Here is an 18,123-nt window from a genome sequence, read left to right as displayed (position 1 = left end):
GTAGGAATGTTTATCTGCATTATTGTTTTATGATACCATATTAGTCACAAAAGTTGGTCCTCAAAATGCTTTGCTTTTATAAATTCAGACTTCCCCGATCTGCACTTGATTTCTTCATTAATGACGACCATGACACTTTCATGGCCTAATGAAATCAATCCGTAGGCTTTTTTACGGACTGCTCCATTCATAACTCTTGAGCTTCATCGGAAATGCCTTTTGATGGTCGGTAATGGGTCATTGTCTATAATTAAACCGGAAGCGTGTTCTCATCAGTTTCACATCACACACATACATACATGTGTAGCTTTACAGCCCATTCAGCTCTTCACAAAATGGCCGCGTCATGAGGGTGATTAACTGTAATGGAAGTGAATCACAAATCTGCAAGAGACCATTGTCAACAGAGAGAAAAATAGGTAATCGTCCCAGGAATGGGCATAAACAAATAGGTTGCTAAATTTGGAGCACAGAGAAGAGAGTGAAGCTTCCCGAAAAAGCCGAGCGGGCCGAAGAAGGAATGCGTTATCGGTGCGTAGTGTTCCATTGATAAGATATGGCCAGCTTTATCTGGCCGATAAGGCAATGTTTCACAATCGAGTAGACGGCGACAGGTGAACTGAGTTTTGGCAACGCCCCGATCGGCCCGTTAGAGTTAACTTAACTTCAGTCTTAGCTGAGCGGCTCGCTGCAACGAACGTGTTTTCCTGCCTGGTAATTAAAGTTAAAATTGATAATTGGTGACAAGTGATAAGAGAACTGATAAGCCTTTGCCTTAACTGATGATGTCATCAAGTGAAAATTGTTAGAAAACGAGGATATCCGAGGAAAACGGTGCCTAAATAGTGTACAACTTCGCATGAATTGAGTGCTTATTGAGTGATGCTTAAATTGTTAATTCCTAATTGATGGCTTTGTGTTTTTCTTTTAGCAGTGAAACGAAAAAACGAATTACCAATTAAGTGACAAATCGAAATCGAGTGAAAATGCGTTTCAAACTGTTTGTGGTTTGTGCGCTGGCCTGCGGGTTTATGGCCTTTGTCCTGGCTAACGAGAATATATCGACGGAGGAGTTCGAGGATCAAATAATCAATGCAGTTCCGGAGACGGTCAAGGTGACTAAGCCCAAAGCTCAGGCGGAATTCGTTGAGGTGCCAAAGGCCACGCCCGCTCCCAAAAAGGCGGAAGCGGACAACCCGAAAACCAAACACCTGGCCCTGCAGAAGCCCACTCTGATTCCCGTGGTGCATGTCAGCAATCGGGGAACAGATGATGTCCTCACCGTCGCGGGACTGAAGCCCGAGAAAATGTTCGGAGCCCTCATCATGCCAAATGACTATTTGGGGGAGCTGTACGACGTGGACAACAGCGGCTACAATTGGGGTGAGTCGGTTTCGTTGTCCCTGGGCTGATTCAGTTCCACCCCATTACTCATACGCCGCGTTGACTATCTTATCAGAACAGCTCAGTGGGTTTCAGTTTGGTTTAGTTACCAATATTTGCTCTATAACCTGTGTTCGGGCATTCAGGTGTTGGTGCTGAAAGCCCCTCTCTCTCTCACTCCCTCTCTCTGTCTCTGTGTTTTTCCCGATAAGATAATGCCCCAGGTTGAGGCATTAAAAAGCTAACGGTTTCTTGTTTTCCGCTTCGGCAAACAAAACAGGTGCGCGGTGGTATAGTGAATATACGCATATGTATGCACACGAATATAGGTGTGGACAAGGGGGACAGCGGGGGCACAGAGTCTTGCGTGATTCAGTTTACAACCCGTGGTAGTGTGTGGATTTAGCAATTCAGGCAACTCTGTTTTATCAGTCTCCTAGAACTGATATATTGGCTATTCGGAATTGGAATTTTTGCCGCATTAGTCACAGTCATTTGTATTTGTTCGAATGTAACTTAGTAATAAAAAAGGGTTTGGTCACAAATAGAATCTCGAAATGTATATGTTGCATTGCTCACCGATTGCAATATTTATTTGTAATAATATTTGTAATTTGCCAAGAAAAAGACGCTTTATTTCTGCTTCATATATCTTATATTTGAATTGTCTTTAGAAGCTTAGGCTAACTTATAACTAAAGGCAATCCTTTGGAACTTACAATTAACCTAGTTTCTGGACCTACGCACTCATCGAGATGCGCTGCTCGTACTCCGCGATGCGCAATCTCACTGGAACCACCAGACTGAGGTCCTCCATGATGGCGTGGTTCTGGGTTCGCACCGAGGCACTGGAGCTCTGGCGGGAGATGGTGGCCCTCGACTTGTCCATCGAAGGCTTGCGGCGCAGGGAGCACTTGCGCTGGCTGCCGCCCTTGCCCACGCCCATGCCGGGTACATGGGGAGTGGCAAACTGGGCGGTGGTGGCCGCCAGTCTCTTGGGCTTGGGTGGTGGCACTTGACCGGTCACGGAACCACTGAGACTGTGGTCGCTGCCCAGGAAACTGTTGGCGGTGCTGCTGTTGGCGGTGGTGGTGGCAACGTTCTGAGGACGGGCGGTGCGCAACATGGCTATGAAGCGGTTGTTGGTGGAGCTAGCTTGGGGCATCAGCTTGCTGAAACCCGACTCAAAGGTGTTGGTCAGCTTGTTGAAGAAGTTGATTTTGTCGGTGACAGTGGGTTCCTGCTGCTGATGCTGCAGTTCCTCCTGTTGCAGTGGCTGTTCCTGTGGCTGTTGGTGTTCCTGTTGCCCTGCGGTTTGTGGTTTCTCCTGGCCATTATTTCGCTTGGACATTTCCAGCACTTTTTCCCTCAACTCCATGGACCAGCGTTTCTGGGCCGTATGCAATTTGGGTCGCAGTGGGGATATGCCATTACCCGGCTCCGTTTTGGCCAGTTCCACGGCCAGTTGGGTGGTGAAGCGCGGCTTGGGCGTGGAGGTGATGGTGGGCTGGGCGGACATGTCCTCGTCAATGTCCATTTCCAGTTCGCTGATGCAGGAGGAGGAGGAGCGGGAGGCTGTGCTGCCGAATCCCGGTGAGGACGGGCTCAGCTTGTAGTTGTAGAACTGGAAGTTGAATGTGCTGATGCTCATGTTGACGGTTGAAGTACGAATGTGATGTTGAGGCAAGGAACGCAGACCTTATATAGGTGCACTTCTAAGGACTACCTGGTCCAGTTTCCACCCCGACAGCTGGTGCCAAAAGTTCAGGTAGCCGCTCCCGATTGTCGATACCCAACTTAACTTAATTCTGGGAAACTACCTGAGCCGACTACCTAAGCTATGCAAGTAAAAAAGGAAGATTTGTCAAAGGAGCGATTTCCCGGTAATTGCAACCCGAACACGCGAGTTTTGCGTGTTTTCCGCGCACCAATTTTACACAAATCTTTGGCAAAAGACTGACTGCTAATCCGCGCACTTTTATAAGGACCACCAAAAAGGATTAGCGAGGGTATCGATTCATAAATAGCTTAAAAACTTTAAACGCGACAGATGTTCAGGGTTTCTACAATAAATCCGCTGGGGTTTATGGCCACTTCACACTGTTGACATTTCATTAGCTGGCTCATTACAATCAAAATCAATGCAATTAATGATTCACCCGACACTCTGCAATTCACAGCCGACAAAATGATAGAAGGAAATGAGAAGCGAAATAAAAACGGTGTTATACATTAAGCATACTACTGCAATTTCCATATATTCAAAGAGAAACATGCAATTAAACACAGAGGGAATGGGAAAATACCTGTGCGAAAAGGCGAAATGAGGTGTCAGGATCTTAATGGGGTTCATTAATTAATGGAATTATAAATTAAGCTTAAATTGTAAGTAAGGAGCGGGTTCCATTGAAATAACAACGAACTTAAATATTAAAATTGAATTTGTGGAATATAGAATTCGGCACGAAAAGAGGACTTTAAGAAGAGGCATAGATATCTGCACTGCACACTATAACTATTCTTAATTATTTATTAGTTAGCTAATTGATTTATAGAAGTACAAGAGAAAGCTTCAAAATATTAAAGTATTCCTGCAAAATGCAATGAATGTCAGTCGCTTTTGGGGCAACCACAACTCCCTAGGGATGTCAAGAATATTTTGAAATCTTTCCCGGGACTTCACCACGAAAACTTCGTCAGCAATTTAAGTTTCTGGCCAGCGTCAGGAGCAATATCCTTAAGCGGATCCTGGGTTCTTTCATGGGCTCCCGTTTGCAGTGTCCATTGGGAACGTCAGCTTTGCACTTAATCAGCTTAAATTGCTTTAAAAGGCCAGCGGTGAGGCGAAATTAGGAGAAAGGGGCCAAGAGAAGCAGAGAAGAAGGAAGACAGCAAAGTTTGCAGCGCAGAAATGAATATTAACTGTGACCTTTAATGGCCAAGCACCCGGAACGGGAGCTGCAAGGATGTGGGTGGCAAAGTTGCAGCCGGAAAATGCAAAGAGGCCAGGAAAAAGTTCTCTTTCACTTTATGCCTTGCAACGCAGCAAGTGCCAGGGATAATATTGTGGAATTGAAAAAGTAATCTCGCCGGATTAGGTGTGAAATTATAATGATAGGCCAGAGCTCTCCTCTCTAAGCTATTTGTCTTCTCCTCTCGCTATTTCCAGATCCCAATAACAATGTCGCCCCGCCGACCACATACTCCACGGCAGCCGGAGGATACACCATAACCGCCGCCCGTCTTGCGGAGCTCAGGAGCAACTTCATGTACTGGTACTTCGACAAGGACATGTACGGCGGACGTGGCGACTACCAGTTCGACATCCACGCCTCCATGACGCAGCTGCACAAGAATCTTAACTTCCAGCTGCCCTTCTACGGTTTCCGATTCAACTACACCAGGGTAGGGTTCCTTTAAGATTTAGACATGACTGTGAAGCTGCACAAAATATGTGAACCTGACACTAATCCAACAATCTCCTCCTCTTACAGCTCTCCCTCAACGGCTACTTGGAGTTCTCGGATCCGCCAGAGTATCTGACATACCCCCTGGTCTTCCCGATCAAGGACTGGCCCGCCAAACGCGATCCCTCCTTCATGGGCATCTTCTTCAGCAAGTGCCGAGTAGGACGAATTTATCCATCGGATATTGACCAGCGGACGCCCGGTGTTTACTTCCGGTAAGACAATGCATCCCGCATCTCGCATCTCAATACATTTCCGCATTATCCCCTCCCGCTCGCATTTCCGGTTCGTTTGTATTTATTTGCCAGCCGTATTTATTCGCCCTTGTTTCTCGTGGCATTTGCATATGCAAAATCAGCACACAGTACGCGCCAAACAAAAGTACTCATACGTTCACATTCGTTTTACGTGCGCCAGTCGCCATTTACAGAAAACTAACACAAAATGGCATGAGTGTGTGCGTGCCCCGCTCTCCACTTCCGGTCCCCATGGCCCCATTCTGCATGTGTGTGTGAGTGTGCATGTTGTGGGCCTGCATTTATGCATATGTCCTTCCAAACTGTATAATTTATTTGACAAACAACTTGTTCTATATTAATTCAAGGAATTAAATTATGAAATACCAGAACTTGATATTTTGGCACACGTGCACCATGTCGAGTAATTTCTTGTGATTAAAGTCAACAAAGTTAAGTGACTGTATTTTCCCCGAAACAATGTTATCTATATATATATTTGTATTAAGTGTATTATTCTTCCGACTTCGTGGAGGTCCAAACTGAATCATTGTGTGACATCGTTAGTGTTTCGCTGCTTGTTACTGTCATTTATTGCCCCAGAATTGCTGCATTATTTCAGTGGAGGCTACCTGTTCATCTGTGCTCCGTAATATTTCCGGGTTCCCAACAGAATTCCAGCTCCATTATTTTCCTGCTGATTTCAGCATGCACTTGAGCGTGAATTCATTGCGAAGTGTCCATCGTTCTGATGCATTGTTAAGGATTTGCAGAAAAGAGCATTTCGAAATATAAATTGTGAGTTCAGGATGGATTCTCTCTGTGACCAATTGTACTCTAATTATATTCTGTTGCCATGCACTTTCACGCTGAACTTTCCGAGGACAATGTTTAAATTTATACAAACATGAATTTCCATTTTTTTGCCCTCGTCCGGCTAATTATGCAAATTAATGCCAGAGGGGGTTGAAAGTTAATTGTGGTGTATTTATATGGGCTTACCCATGGCAGCACTTAAAAGAGCTTGGCCTTACAAATTCCGCAATCGCACTCACAGAGAGGCAGACACTCAAAAGTGCATTAATTAGTTAAAGCAACTTTCACCTTAAATTGCTCTTTGGTTAACTCGCAGATCCGAGCTATTTGGAGCATAACTTATGGCTGCTCATCTACATAGTCGCATCGCCTTGCATTTCATGGCCTTGAGGAACAACGAAAAAAGAAGGAAATGCGAGCATAAATTACTTCAAAATGGCACAGAATGACAAGTCAGTTGAGCGATGCATGCAAGTTGAAAAATTCATGGGAAATCTACCGAAAAAGTGGAGGAAGAATTACAAAAGTGGTTTAATCGATTTGGCAGCATTATGAATGGCTTATAGCATTGCTGGATAAATGTTTTTCCGTTGAGTTCTTTTCTGGCACTTTCCATTTTTCCGTTCACTGGGTTTGTTGTCAACACTCTGCTGACAATTGCCATAGCTGAGCAATTAACATCCTGCGCGGAGCAGCACAAGGATAAGGACACGAGTGCGTGTACCGTCCAATGCATTTTCATAGTTATACACAGTCCGTACACAGTCTCATAACTCGTTCAATGGCCAAGTCCCTGTCATTTAATTGTCTTCGTCTTGTGTTTAGCGATATGAAGGGTAAATGCTCAGCCAAACTTTCATGAGAGCACTGAAAAAAGAAAACCTATAGGTATTACCTATTAACTTTTAAAAGCAGTTAGATATTTTTTGTGATAGCTTTTTCTACCAGTGCACTTGTGAGTGGGAGGGCAGAGGTATTAAAGAATGGGGCGTCACTGAAGCTGTGACTGGAATTTAATTTAAATAACTTTGCATGGCGCTGCAGATAAAGAAGCCAGGCAGAGCGGAATAGCGAGATGCGAGTGATGTAAAATTGCTGGCCACCCACACAAGGGCACCACCCACCGACGCACCGACCCACCCCCTCACCTTGTCACCCACTCCGTCATTGACATCCCGCCCACATGTCGGACCATGATTATTTCGCATCAATTTAATTACACACTCACACTTAGCGCTCAGCATTGGATTAGCTGAAAGTGCAGGGCGTTGCGCATACGCCGCGTGGGTCGCCATCCACTTTGAGCATTAAATTCATTATGAGCGCACGTTTAATTACACACACAAACGTTTAGCCGCGCCGGGTGGCGAATAAAAACTTAATGTCGTTTGTTCAGTATTTTTGCCTTTGTTAAACGCTTTAAACTTTGTCAGCGTGTGAGATTCGATGTGTGTGACTCTGTGCGAGGTTTCTTGGTCAAGGTGGGAAATTCTGCAGGTCCTGTGAGCGCCTAATTGTTGTTTGGCAAGGGCAGCTTCAAACGGATTCCTAATTGCCGGCCTGCGTTGGCGCAATTAACACATATTCGGCAAAAGAGTCAAAGGTGCATTGGGAATGGGAAAATTAAGCACTTCAGAGGTTCAGAAAATTACAACAGAAATACACAGCAAATTTAAAAGAACAACAATTAGAAAATGCAATTAAAAGATAAATATTTCCGAACAAAGTTCTTTGCGAACTTTAAGGTAAGGTAAGGTTTTTGGTCAGACTTTGAAGGAGATGTATTTTGTGAAGTACTTGCCAAAAGTCACTTTCGTTAAATTTATAGAGTGCAGACTTAGCACTCTTGGTCTTGCCAGCCAGTTCCCTGTAAAAGTGTTTTTGGCCAAAGTTTTTCTTTGTAGCCAGGGCGCCATAATAATGCCGCTTTATTATTCCCTTTTGCCAATCATAACAAGAACTTCCCCAATCCCTTGAAGCCCCGTCTTCCATAGTCCTTGGCTGGGCCATTTGCAAGTCTCTGTTTGCATTTGCTGGTGAGAGCGCTTTCTGCGCGCTGTTTCTGCAGCTTACATGCAATTTTCGCCATTTTCTTTAAGTACGGCCATTGTTTCACTTTCATTTACACCCCGAGATGGAATTGGGCCACACGGCAAGCGGCAAAAGGCGAAGACCGAGACATGGCTGAAGCGTGGATGTGGGACTGGGGCTCGAATATTTCCATGCAAAGCGGCGAAAAGGCATTTTAACCTACAAATGCAGACAAAACTGTGGCAGCGCCCGAATGTATGCAATAAAGTACATAATGGCGCAGTTCAAGAACTGGCCTGCGATGGGAAAACGGAGGAAGTTGTGGGCAGGGGCCGGGAAATTGGGTGGAAAAGCGGGTGGAAGGCGGCTCGGAGCCCGACTTATGTACGAGCTTCTGAGTTTCTATTACTTTTTTGCGACTCTCTCTATGTCGGCACAGCGAAAAATGCTTTTGAATTATACAATTCAAATTAATATAATTAAATTTATAGCTATGGATATTACAACTGCCTTGATTGCGTCAGCTTACTACAACATTTCCATTGAAATATCCCACCGAATGTTCTGTTTCTTTAACCCAAAAATATCCTTTGAATATCCTTTTTTTCTGAGTGCCTATATAAATGTGTGGCTTTTTGGCTTACTTACACGTAAAAGTCTCCGAGTCTGCGGCTGTTTTTGGCTGCTGCGCGCGCATTTCTAGGCTGAGTGACAATTCGCATTTTTTTGGCCCAAATGTCAATTGCAGACTTTTAAAGTTTTTGCTCAGGGCAAACACAGATGATAAACTATGTGAGTGCGAGTGTGAGTGTGGGGTTTTGTGTGTGCGGTTATCTCTGAGCGCCTCCTTCTTCTTCTTTTGGCCATGGCATGCGGTTTTTTGCTGGCTGCCAACAAACGTTTTCTATTTTTTACGCCCGTCGAGAGGAAGGAAAGCGTAATTTTGTAATTTATTTCCATTGCCATCTGCTGCCAGGTTTAATTTATGTGCCCTCAAAAATTGAATAGCACAAAAGCGCACTGGCGGCAATTTAGCGCATGTTGTATGATAATGGCTGCATTATGAGTTTTTATTACGGATCGTTGAAGTGTTAATAAATAAGCCGAACATAGGCGAAACACCACTCTACCACTCATGTTTGCATTGCAGTGCCAGCTTGTGTGTGTGTGTCTGTTTCATTTATCACTAACAAACGCCGGGGCAAAATCAATAAAATGTTACCGGGGAAATGCAAATAGAAAATGGCCCACATTCATCTTTGTTTGCCACACACAGAAATGCTGGAGCATAACGAGTTTTTCGATTTCAATTATTACACTCATATGAGTGAAGTGCCCTAAATGAATGTCCTTGTCAAAGCGATTGGGAATTAGTTTACATTTGTGCATGCTCTGGAGCCAAAGACTTTATTAGATTTAAGTAAGTGGCATAAAGGACTGACAGAATGTTGCATATGATTTCGGTTCAATTATAGTGTTTTCAGTGGCTTCTAAAAGGACTTAATTGAGTGCTATAAATTTGATTAGTGGAAGACTTTTTATTTTGACCAGTACAAAATGGATACCTAATGCAATAATCCACCCTAGTTTCGATTGGAGAACAAAGGAGAACAATACATTTTTCATTTTAATTTGAAATGCTATTGGAATCATTTCTATTATTTATCTCCATTCTGAATATGGCCTAATGCCACTATTGGCAAAATAGAACCCCACAGATTTTGGTAGTTATTCTTGCGGCCAGCATCTGGACATGTTTCTACTGAGCCGAACGCTTCATTTGATAAGCCTCTTATTCCAACCAAGAGCATTGTCAATCCTCGATTGTTCACCTCGATTCCAATGCAATTGTCCGGCAGTGAAAACTTGCGTTAGATTTGCCAGTAACATTGGACTGGCTCAAAGGGGATGCGTGTAATAAAAAACCCCGGTAAATCGGCTTAAGGTTTATTTGTCTGGTGTTTGAAATGGATTGGAATGGCTTTTGTCTAAGCATTTTGCATGAATCCCGACTGTAATTTAGCCAAACTGGCTTAAAGCAATTTATGGCGCAGCAAACACGGTTTGAAGTGGCGACTGGGTGTAAGTGTGTGCTACGCGGCGTATGCGTAATGAATAATTAAAGCATATAAATCATACGCCACGTAGCCGCGTTGGCGTCGCCAATGTGTCGGCCGTCGATACGAACATACGCACACTTGAAAGTGCTCACGAGAGCGTAAAATAAATAAAATCTTTATGAAAATATGCCCGGCAGGGAAAGTAATGAGGAAGCGCCCAAATCAGAAATCTCTCCGCCTGCTCCCTGATTTATATGCCGAACATCGAATCCATTCATCATCAGGCGGACGCCAAACCAAAATTTGCCTTGCATCCGATTTGTTTTCCCATTTTCGCATCAGCCACATGAGTCTCACTGGTCCGCTGTACCAAACTGACGCAAAACTCATTCTATTTGCAGAGTGGAACGCGATCTGATGGGACGTACGGACCGATTCGGCGTGGAGGTGCGGGAACGCACCATGTGGGACATCCGTCAGGGAGTCGTGGGCGCCGATACCTTCATCCCCAAGCACGTGGTGATCGCCACCTGGAAGAACGTCTCGTTCGCCGGTGGCATAGACAACTCCCTCTACACGGTATGTTATATATACTTGAAGTTTGTTTTTTGGTAAAATGATTTATAAATATTGCATGTACTCACTCTTTTTCCACAGACAAACACCTTCCAAATGGTCCTGGCCACCGACGAGGTCTACACCTATATTATTTTCAACTATGCCGTTCTGAACTGGCTTTCTCATACTGAGGCCGGAGGTGATACGACGAAGGGCGAGGGTGGAGTTCCTGCATATGTAAGTGGTCAAGCTGTCCCTTTTTAGTCCCTTCACTTTTTGTCGGTTGGCACTCAATTAAACAGTTGACTCCAAGGGAAAACTTGCCAACTGATTGCGAGTGGAGAGTTTGTTTTTCCTTTAGTTTCCCAGGATCTAGCCGTGCCTTGTTTGCTTTCGTGATTTGTTCGCCAATCTAAAGGAAGAAAGTAAAGTGCAAGTTAAGTTTTTCGATTAGGAATTCACAGAAAGGAATAAAGTTTCGATTAGAAGCTTTCGAAATAATACAAAATACCTAATAGTTGGCAACTCTTCATTTCCTTTGCCGAAAATGTTGAAGAATCACTTATTTAATTCACAATTATCATTAGCTTGAATCATTTTGCTTTTGAAACTCGAGTGCCCTTCAGCCACCAGCCACTTGCAGTAATTAAACGCACAATTTAAAATTTTCCTAAGCCCGAAACATAATTGCTAACTTTGTGAACAGTTAATTAAAAGTGCGGGAAATCCGAATGCATGTATTTAATTGCACTTCTGCCCCCGAAAATTCCCACACCCTTAACACGCGAACTTTGCTCCCCCTTTCCAGGTCGGTTTCAATGCCGGTAATGGAACCCAGGCCTACGAGTACAGGCCCTACAGTCAGAACATGGTGATTCGCGACCTGGCCAACAGAGGTTGGGCCAATGGATTCCCGGGTCGCCACATTTTCCGCGTGGACGAGCAGATTCTAATTGGCTCCTGCAACAAAGATATCGGTACGTTTGATTGCGGGGTTCCTGCCATGGGTGGCAACTAATGTTTAGAAACCGGTTGTGTTTTGGTAACTGCCAATCTCCCTGTATCTTATATGCATTTTACTCATTTAGATGCTGCTCTGCTACCTCTAACCTTTGCCCCCGAGTCTGGTAACATGCTGGGTGGCCAAGTCGTCAATATCACTGGCCCCTGCTTTGATCCGGCCATCAGGGTGACCTGCCACTTCGACACAGAGTCCGTGCTGGGAACCTATGTGGATCGGAACCGCGTGATCTGTGTGCAGCCCTACCTGAAGGCCGAGGGCTACATCCGATTCCAGATCTCCGTGGGAACCCAGAGGTTCAAGTGGCGCGGAAAGTACTTCGTGGAGACCCCGGCTGCCGCCACCGAGAAGATCTTCTTCACCACCGACGATGTGCACAAGAAGAACCCCGCCGAGATCCGCATCACCTGGAACCAGTACAATTTGACCTCGAACGCCAATGCCAACGTGATGATCTCGCTGTGGGGCTACCGCGAGACCAAGATCGAGCCGCAACTGGAGTACATCGATGTGATCGAGGCCTCCTACTCGAATACCGGCAGCTACGTGATCACGCCCTCGAACTACATCAACCGCAACAATATCAACCGGGACATGCAGTTCGGATTCCTCCAGATCAATCTCACTCAGCCCGACCAATACTCAGGATTGGCCATCAGTCCGTAAGTAGATACATTTGTGGCAAACAACCTCATATAAATCGTTTAAACAGGTTAATACAAGGTTTCACTCACTTGAGTTGTCCTAAATTAAATTCATCGCCACATTCCTTTGTTATTAAGCTTTAATTGATTCCCGGTTGTCTCAATATGTCATCTCAGTTCCGAGTGCCTGGCGCTCTCATGGTCTATCCATGTTTTTATTCAATTTGCCGGGCAATTTCAATGACAATGCGAACGGACTATGTGTACTTGGGCTGCTCCAGAGCCACCAGAAACCAGATACCCAGTCATCCATCCCATTCCCTTCGGCTGCAATCAATTTGCTCTGGCTTGGCTGGCTGGAGATTGCTTATTATGACAGCCAGTAATTGCGAGACATTCTCGAAGCTAATCAATAATGGAAATGTGTTTTTAATGGCCCCGGCCAATGGTAATCGCTGCCATGTTCGTTCCCATCTAAGCCTTTTTCCTCACGTCCAGCAATTATTTTGCACTTAAACGGGAATCATCTTCCGAACCATCAAATTTGTGGGCCAAAAATACGAGTCGTGTTTTGCTGGATGGCCAGTTTGAACATTACGAATTTGCAAGGGCTTATTTGGAAACTCTGGCCTACACAGGAAGAAAATACGGTAATGCAGCTAAGAAAGTTTATATTTCTGCGAGACACTCGTGATAGTGTTGTAAGATATATAGGTATTTATCTTTTCCTTTTTTATCGCTGTGCCTTTTCCCCCAAGACGCAATATAAGACAATTTCTTTCTTTTTGGTTTACGGCACCTTGGGGTGTCGTTAGCCGGCCTAAAGTGCGGATGGGCCCAAATAAATTGTTAGCATTGTTTCAACATTTAATTTCCATTTGATGGCCGAGTAATTGTGGAACTTAATGAAAAATATTTCCATGGCAGCGCGAGGCGCGAATGGCCATTGAAGGATAACTAGGCAACGGCTAATGGCAAAATCGTGTTGCTCGTCAAAAGGAGCAAGTTAAATCGCGTGGGAGCTCATAAGCTGGCATTGTGCAAGCTGCACGAATGTCAAAGGTCGATTAGTGTCATTCGTTTGGGCTGGTTGCTTGAAATTAATCTTGGGCCTGCACTCTCACACTGCACTTTCCCATTCGCAGGGTCCTCTGGTCCCGGCCGATTCCTCTGGCCTGGTATATGGCGCCCCAGTGGGAGCGACAGCATGGAAAGCGATGGGCGCGGGCTCTCTGCGATAATTGGATTCGCGCCGACCGATTCCTCAGGTAAGGCTCAACAAATATGCATTTGCATTTGCCCCGCTAATTAAAAGCAACCAGAACGCCTATGGGGATTGGCTAAATGGATGCTGTTCGGGCATGGGCATCCTTCCCCAGCTAATTAGCTGAGGATTGCGATAAAAGGACTGCCCCACTGAAAGTACATATTCCTCATTTCGCAGGAACTTTGCCGCCGACCTGCCACTGTGCCCCTGCACCTTGGACCAGGCTGTCCTGGACAAAGGACGCTTCCGCCCTGACCGCGAGTGCGACAAGGACTCGAACCCCAGCTGCCTGCGTCATCGCGGGGCCATTCACTGCGTGGTCAGTGGAACGCCAGTGTAAGTCACTCTAAATCTTAGATATATATACTTAATTATATACTTATACTAACCTTGGCGTGCTCTTTCCTATCCAGTGCCCAAGGAGCAGAACAGCAGTGTTGCTACGATCGTTATGGCTTTCTGATGCTGACCTACGACCAAATGTGGGGCTCCCGTCCCCGTCGCGTCCACAACCTGGGCAAGATGCCCTGGAACGAGGCCAGCAAGGTGCCCTCGCTGTCCATGTGGTTCCACGACATGCGCCCCTTCTACTCCTGCTGCTTCTGGCAGGAGGAGCAGGCGGTGGGCTGCGAAACCTACCGCTTCGAGCGTCGTCCCTCGCAGGATTGTGTGGCCTATCAGGCGCCTGGAATCGCCGGTGTTTTCGGCGATCCCCACTTTGTGACCTTCGATGGCTCGGCTTACACCTTCAACGGACTGGGAGAATTCGTCCTGGCACGCAGCGTGGATGAGAGTAATAAGTTTGAGGTTCAAGGACGATTCGAGCAGCTGCCAGTTAATTATTATGGCGAGGTGAAGGCCACACAGTTGACAGCGGTTGCCATGCGGGGAAACACCACCACAACGATTGAGGTCCGTCTGCGTCCTCTGCACGCCAGATGGCGCTATCGCCTGGATGTCCTGGCCGATGGACGCAGGGTTTACTTCGATCGCGAGAGTCTGAAGTTCCAGCATTTCGACGGTGTCACCGTGTATACCCCGACTTACCTGCTCAATCAGTCGCAGGTGGTGGTGCAATTCGATGCTGGTATCGGAGTGGAAGTGGTGGAGAACGAGGGATACATGACCGGTCGCGTTTTCCTGCCCTGGAAGTTTATAGTAAGTAGCTAGGAAATTATATACTTGGATTACTACATTTTCATTATTTAACTACAGAACAAAACCGCGGGACTTTTTGGCAACTGGAGCTTTAATAAACTAGACGACTTTATGCTGCCCAATGGACAAGTGGCCCAACTCAATCTGAACGATCTGCGCAGCATTCACACCAACTTTGGAATCAAGTGGATGCTCACGGATCGCGAGGTTCCTGGAGTGGGAGCCGCTCTATTTACCCGAGAATTTGGACGAATGTCCAGTTACTATGCGAATGCCACCTTCCAGCCGAATTATGTCCTGGATCCTGCGGACTTCCTGCCAACGAATCGCACTTACGATCTTGAAAGAGCTGAGGAACTCTGTGGAGAGTGTATGCAGTGCCAGTACGATTACGCAATGACTTTGAATAGAGACTTGGCACACTTTACCAAGAACTACTACGACACCATAGTCAATATGCAGGCGGAAAATGCAGTGTAAGTTATCCACTAAACTATGGAGTTGGATGCAGTCAGAAATTAATCCTGTTATCCTTGATATTTTTAACAGACGTGTGGTATCCTGTGGGGTTTTGCAGACTCCGCGTTTTGGTCGAAAGCTGAGCTTTGACTTTATGCCTGGTGCGAAGGTATCCTTTGAGTGTAACGAGGGCTTTATCCTGATTGGAGATCAACGTCGTGAGTGCTTGTCGAACGGTCTGTGGAACATTCCGGAATACGGATACACCGAATGTCTCCGTAAGTTCCAGAAACTGAATACTATATCGTTGTTAAGAGACCCTCGTATCGTGCCTACAATTATACTGACTGACTGAATTAGATTAGAAACAGATTTAATTAATATGCAAATAGAAGTTAATAGCTAATCCAGTCAACCAGTATGTAGTAGGAGTATGTCCCGTGATGCCCCAGATAGATACCAATCCTTACCAACTTTGAACCCGTGCAGGTGAGGTGTACTACACGCGTCGCGTCGCTTTCATAGCAATTGGCATTATCTTCCTGGTGATCTGTCCACTGATGCTGTGCATCGTGTGTGGAGTGTATCGCTATCGCCAGAAGCAGCTCAAGGAGGATCCGCAGTGGCAGATGCCCATGCTGCCCCGATCGAGGGCTAGTTCGGCTCGTAATTTAAGGACACTTAACTACGACGACGACAGCGATACGGATGCCAGCACATTGAAGAAAAGTAGGTCCTACGACAAAGTATATCGCACGAACGAACCATTACCGGGCAAACCGCAAATTGATTTTCCAGCTAAGAAATGGGATCTGGATCAGAACGACGAGGATGTGACCTCATCGGAAGGTAGTCAAAATAGAAACAGCTCAATGTTAGCCAGGGACATTTCCTACATTAATCCGAACGTAACCACAGGTGAGAAGCCGAAACAGCTGGGTCGCCGCTCCCTGCACTCCGCCTCCGGAACGGAGTTGGATCAGCATGGCTCCCCGGTGGACGGAGATCATCCAGACGAGGACGATGACTTCGACGAGGCGGATGTCCACACGGGCACCACTCATCCAGCCGGATACCACCAGCCCCTGTCGCCGGAGGAGGCGGATCAGCTGCATCGCCAGCAGTACAGCCCCACCTTCAGTGGCCTGGACAGTCGCACCAGCGGCGCCAGTTCCATAAACTACACTCCACAGGCGGCGACGCAGAACCGCTTCGGAGGAGTGCCGGTGCTGCCCAGCAACACCCAGTACTACAGTAGACCCCCGTCGAGCGCGAACACCGTGCCGCTCCGCACTGCGCCCACGCCCCTGACGCAGGACACTGGTCTGCCTTCGCCTCCCCTGGCCACCTCGCCCACTCCCTCGGTGCAGAAGTCCACGGAGGTCTGAGGATCGGCACTCATCGCGATCCTTAAGCTGCAAAGTTCAAATAAGAGCCACCCAATAATAACTAATTTTAAGTACCTTCCATTGCCACCGACATGGAACCGCCCACCTGTCCATCAGTTTTCCTTAACTTTACTTATTGTTACACCGCTGTTTTCTACCCACGGCCATGACCACATCCAATAACACACACCCAATAAGCATTTATTAATAGTCCCAATCCGTGAACCGAATCCTTGTACATTAAGCATAATCAGAACGGCAATTTCATTACGTATTACTTTGGCCCAGGTAAACAATCATCATTTTATATTGAATAAAACCAAAAACACTTGTTTATAGTCGTTACTTGTACATGTTGAATAATGTTTTTAGTTCTCCTTGCAGCGCAATTCGATAATGCCAATTGTTACATGAAAGTTGACACTTCGCAGGGTTCGCTTTGTTTGCCATTTAGCTGGCTGTCAATTTTCTGTAATAATTTGCATGACAGACACTGCGGAAAATAGTGTTTAAATAGAAATTAACGAATGGTAGGGAAAGAGTTAACTATTTTAGAAAAATCAAGGATCAGAACACTTCTAATTCTTCTACCAATGCAGCGGTAGTGCAAGCCAAAATTACATAAAATTTACAACGAAGCAATAGGAGCGAAGCCAAAGACATTAATCTTCTACTGTCACAGTGTTTTTTGTGACCCATCTCGTTTTTGTTGGAACCACTGCCACGCCCTGGTACTCCACCTACGCCCACTTCCATCGGGACAGAATGTATTGTGTGCATTACGCCAATGTCAATCAATCTTGAGCAAATTGATGAACAAGTTGCCGTTACTTATGTCTGTTTGCCACCGGCGAATCCTTCGTCCTTCGTCCTCCTCGTCCTCTTTATCAATGCGAGAGTATAGCCTGGTCTATCTGGGAAATAGGCGCCACACAATAGCAGGACGAAGGGGCTCAAAACTAGGCGAAAACTAGGCTCCAGCCTTGAGTGGGTGGATTGATGGCAGGAAGGAGCTAGATGGATGGCTTGCTAGGTTGTTTTATTTATGTACAGTGATGGAAAGGTATCAGTTTGCAGAAGGCAAGGTGGAATAGATATATAGCTGCCAGAATTCAAACTTTACAATAGATACCTACCAAAATAAACTCGTATGTCGGAACCATTATGGATTTACAAATGACTTTCCTGTAAAGGGTATTATAAATTTCGTATAGGCCTCCAATCCTGTTGGTAAATGCAATTGCCCAACGCCATCCTCTGTCCTGTAGAATCCTTTGTGTATTTCCCATTGCATACTCTTGCAGGGCATGAGGAGCAGTCCGCGCGGGTCGCGAGCATTTCGCTGGGCTTGGTGCTGCTCATCCTGATTCCCTGCCTCTTACTCCTCGTCTGCGGGGCGAGTTATTGGATTCGCGAACGAATCGCCAGGGAGGAGGAGGAGGCGGCCCAGGCTCTGTTGCCAAAATCCAAGTGGCAGCAGTCGAAACAACATGTAATTTGATTAGCACATTGAGCACTCATCAAATTTTTATTTATTAACGAACCAATAAAACAATAAATAACAAATAAACAACACTAATTCAATTAAATATTGTCAAATGGCCAACTACAACGTTAAATTAGGTAAAAACACAT

At 45.8% G+C, this 18,123-nt stretch overlaps 2 protein-coding genes across 5 annotated transcripts; one reads left to right on the top strand and one right to left on the bottom strand.

Moving 5' to 3' along the window:
• The first annotated feature begins 615 nt into the window (after window positions 1-615).
• On the top strand, window positions 616-18,004 carry LOC6612952 (protein mesh). 4 transcript variants are annotated; one of them, XM_002037408.2, is made up of 16 exons: window positions 616-714; window positions 932-1,383; window positions 4,553-4,788; window positions 4,878-5,065; window positions 10,395-10,572; window positions 10,651-10,788; window positions 11,360-11,528; window positions 11,640-12,234; window positions 13,362-13,484; window positions 13,661-13,819; window positions 13,897-14,641; window positions 14,699-15,117; window positions 15,191-15,378; window positions 15,590-15,829; window positions 15,899-15,949; window positions 16,019-16,839. In XM_002037408.2, exons 2-16 carry the CDS (start codon window positions 987-989, stop codon window positions 16,486-16,488), a joined length of 4,296 nt encoding a protein of 1,431 aa, XP_002037444.1. In that variant the 5' UTR covers window positions 616-714; window positions 932-986; the 3' UTR covers window positions 16,489-16,839. The 4 variants fall into 4 exon arrangements, with proteins under 4 accessions (XP_002037444.1, XP_032576276.1, XP_032576278.1 ...); XM_032720385.1 differs by having other exon boundaries at window positions 15,590-15,949; XM_032720386.1 differs by having other exon boundaries at window positions 653-714; window positions 935-1,383; window positions 15,590-15,949.
• On the bottom strand, window positions 2,123-3,034 carry LOC6612953 (protein bottleneck). The gene has a single exon (XM_002037409.1). It carries the CDS (start codon window positions 3,032-3,034, stop codon window positions 2,123-2,125), a length of 912 nt encoding a protein of 303 aa, XP_002037445.1.
• Window positions 18,005-18,123: the final 119 nt, after the last annotated feature.

The sequence above is a fragment of the Drosophila sechellia genome, chromosome 3R, assembly GCF_004382195.2.
Source record: "Drosophila sechellia strain sech25 chromosome 3R, ASM438219v1, whole genome shotgun sequence".
NCBI classification, from domain to species: Eukaryota; Metazoa; Arthropoda; class Insecta; order Diptera; family Drosophilidae; genus Drosophila; species Drosophila sechellia.
The sequence above is the reverse complement of the archived record's forward strand: the minus strand, read 5'-3'. Positions and strand labels throughout refer to the sequence as shown.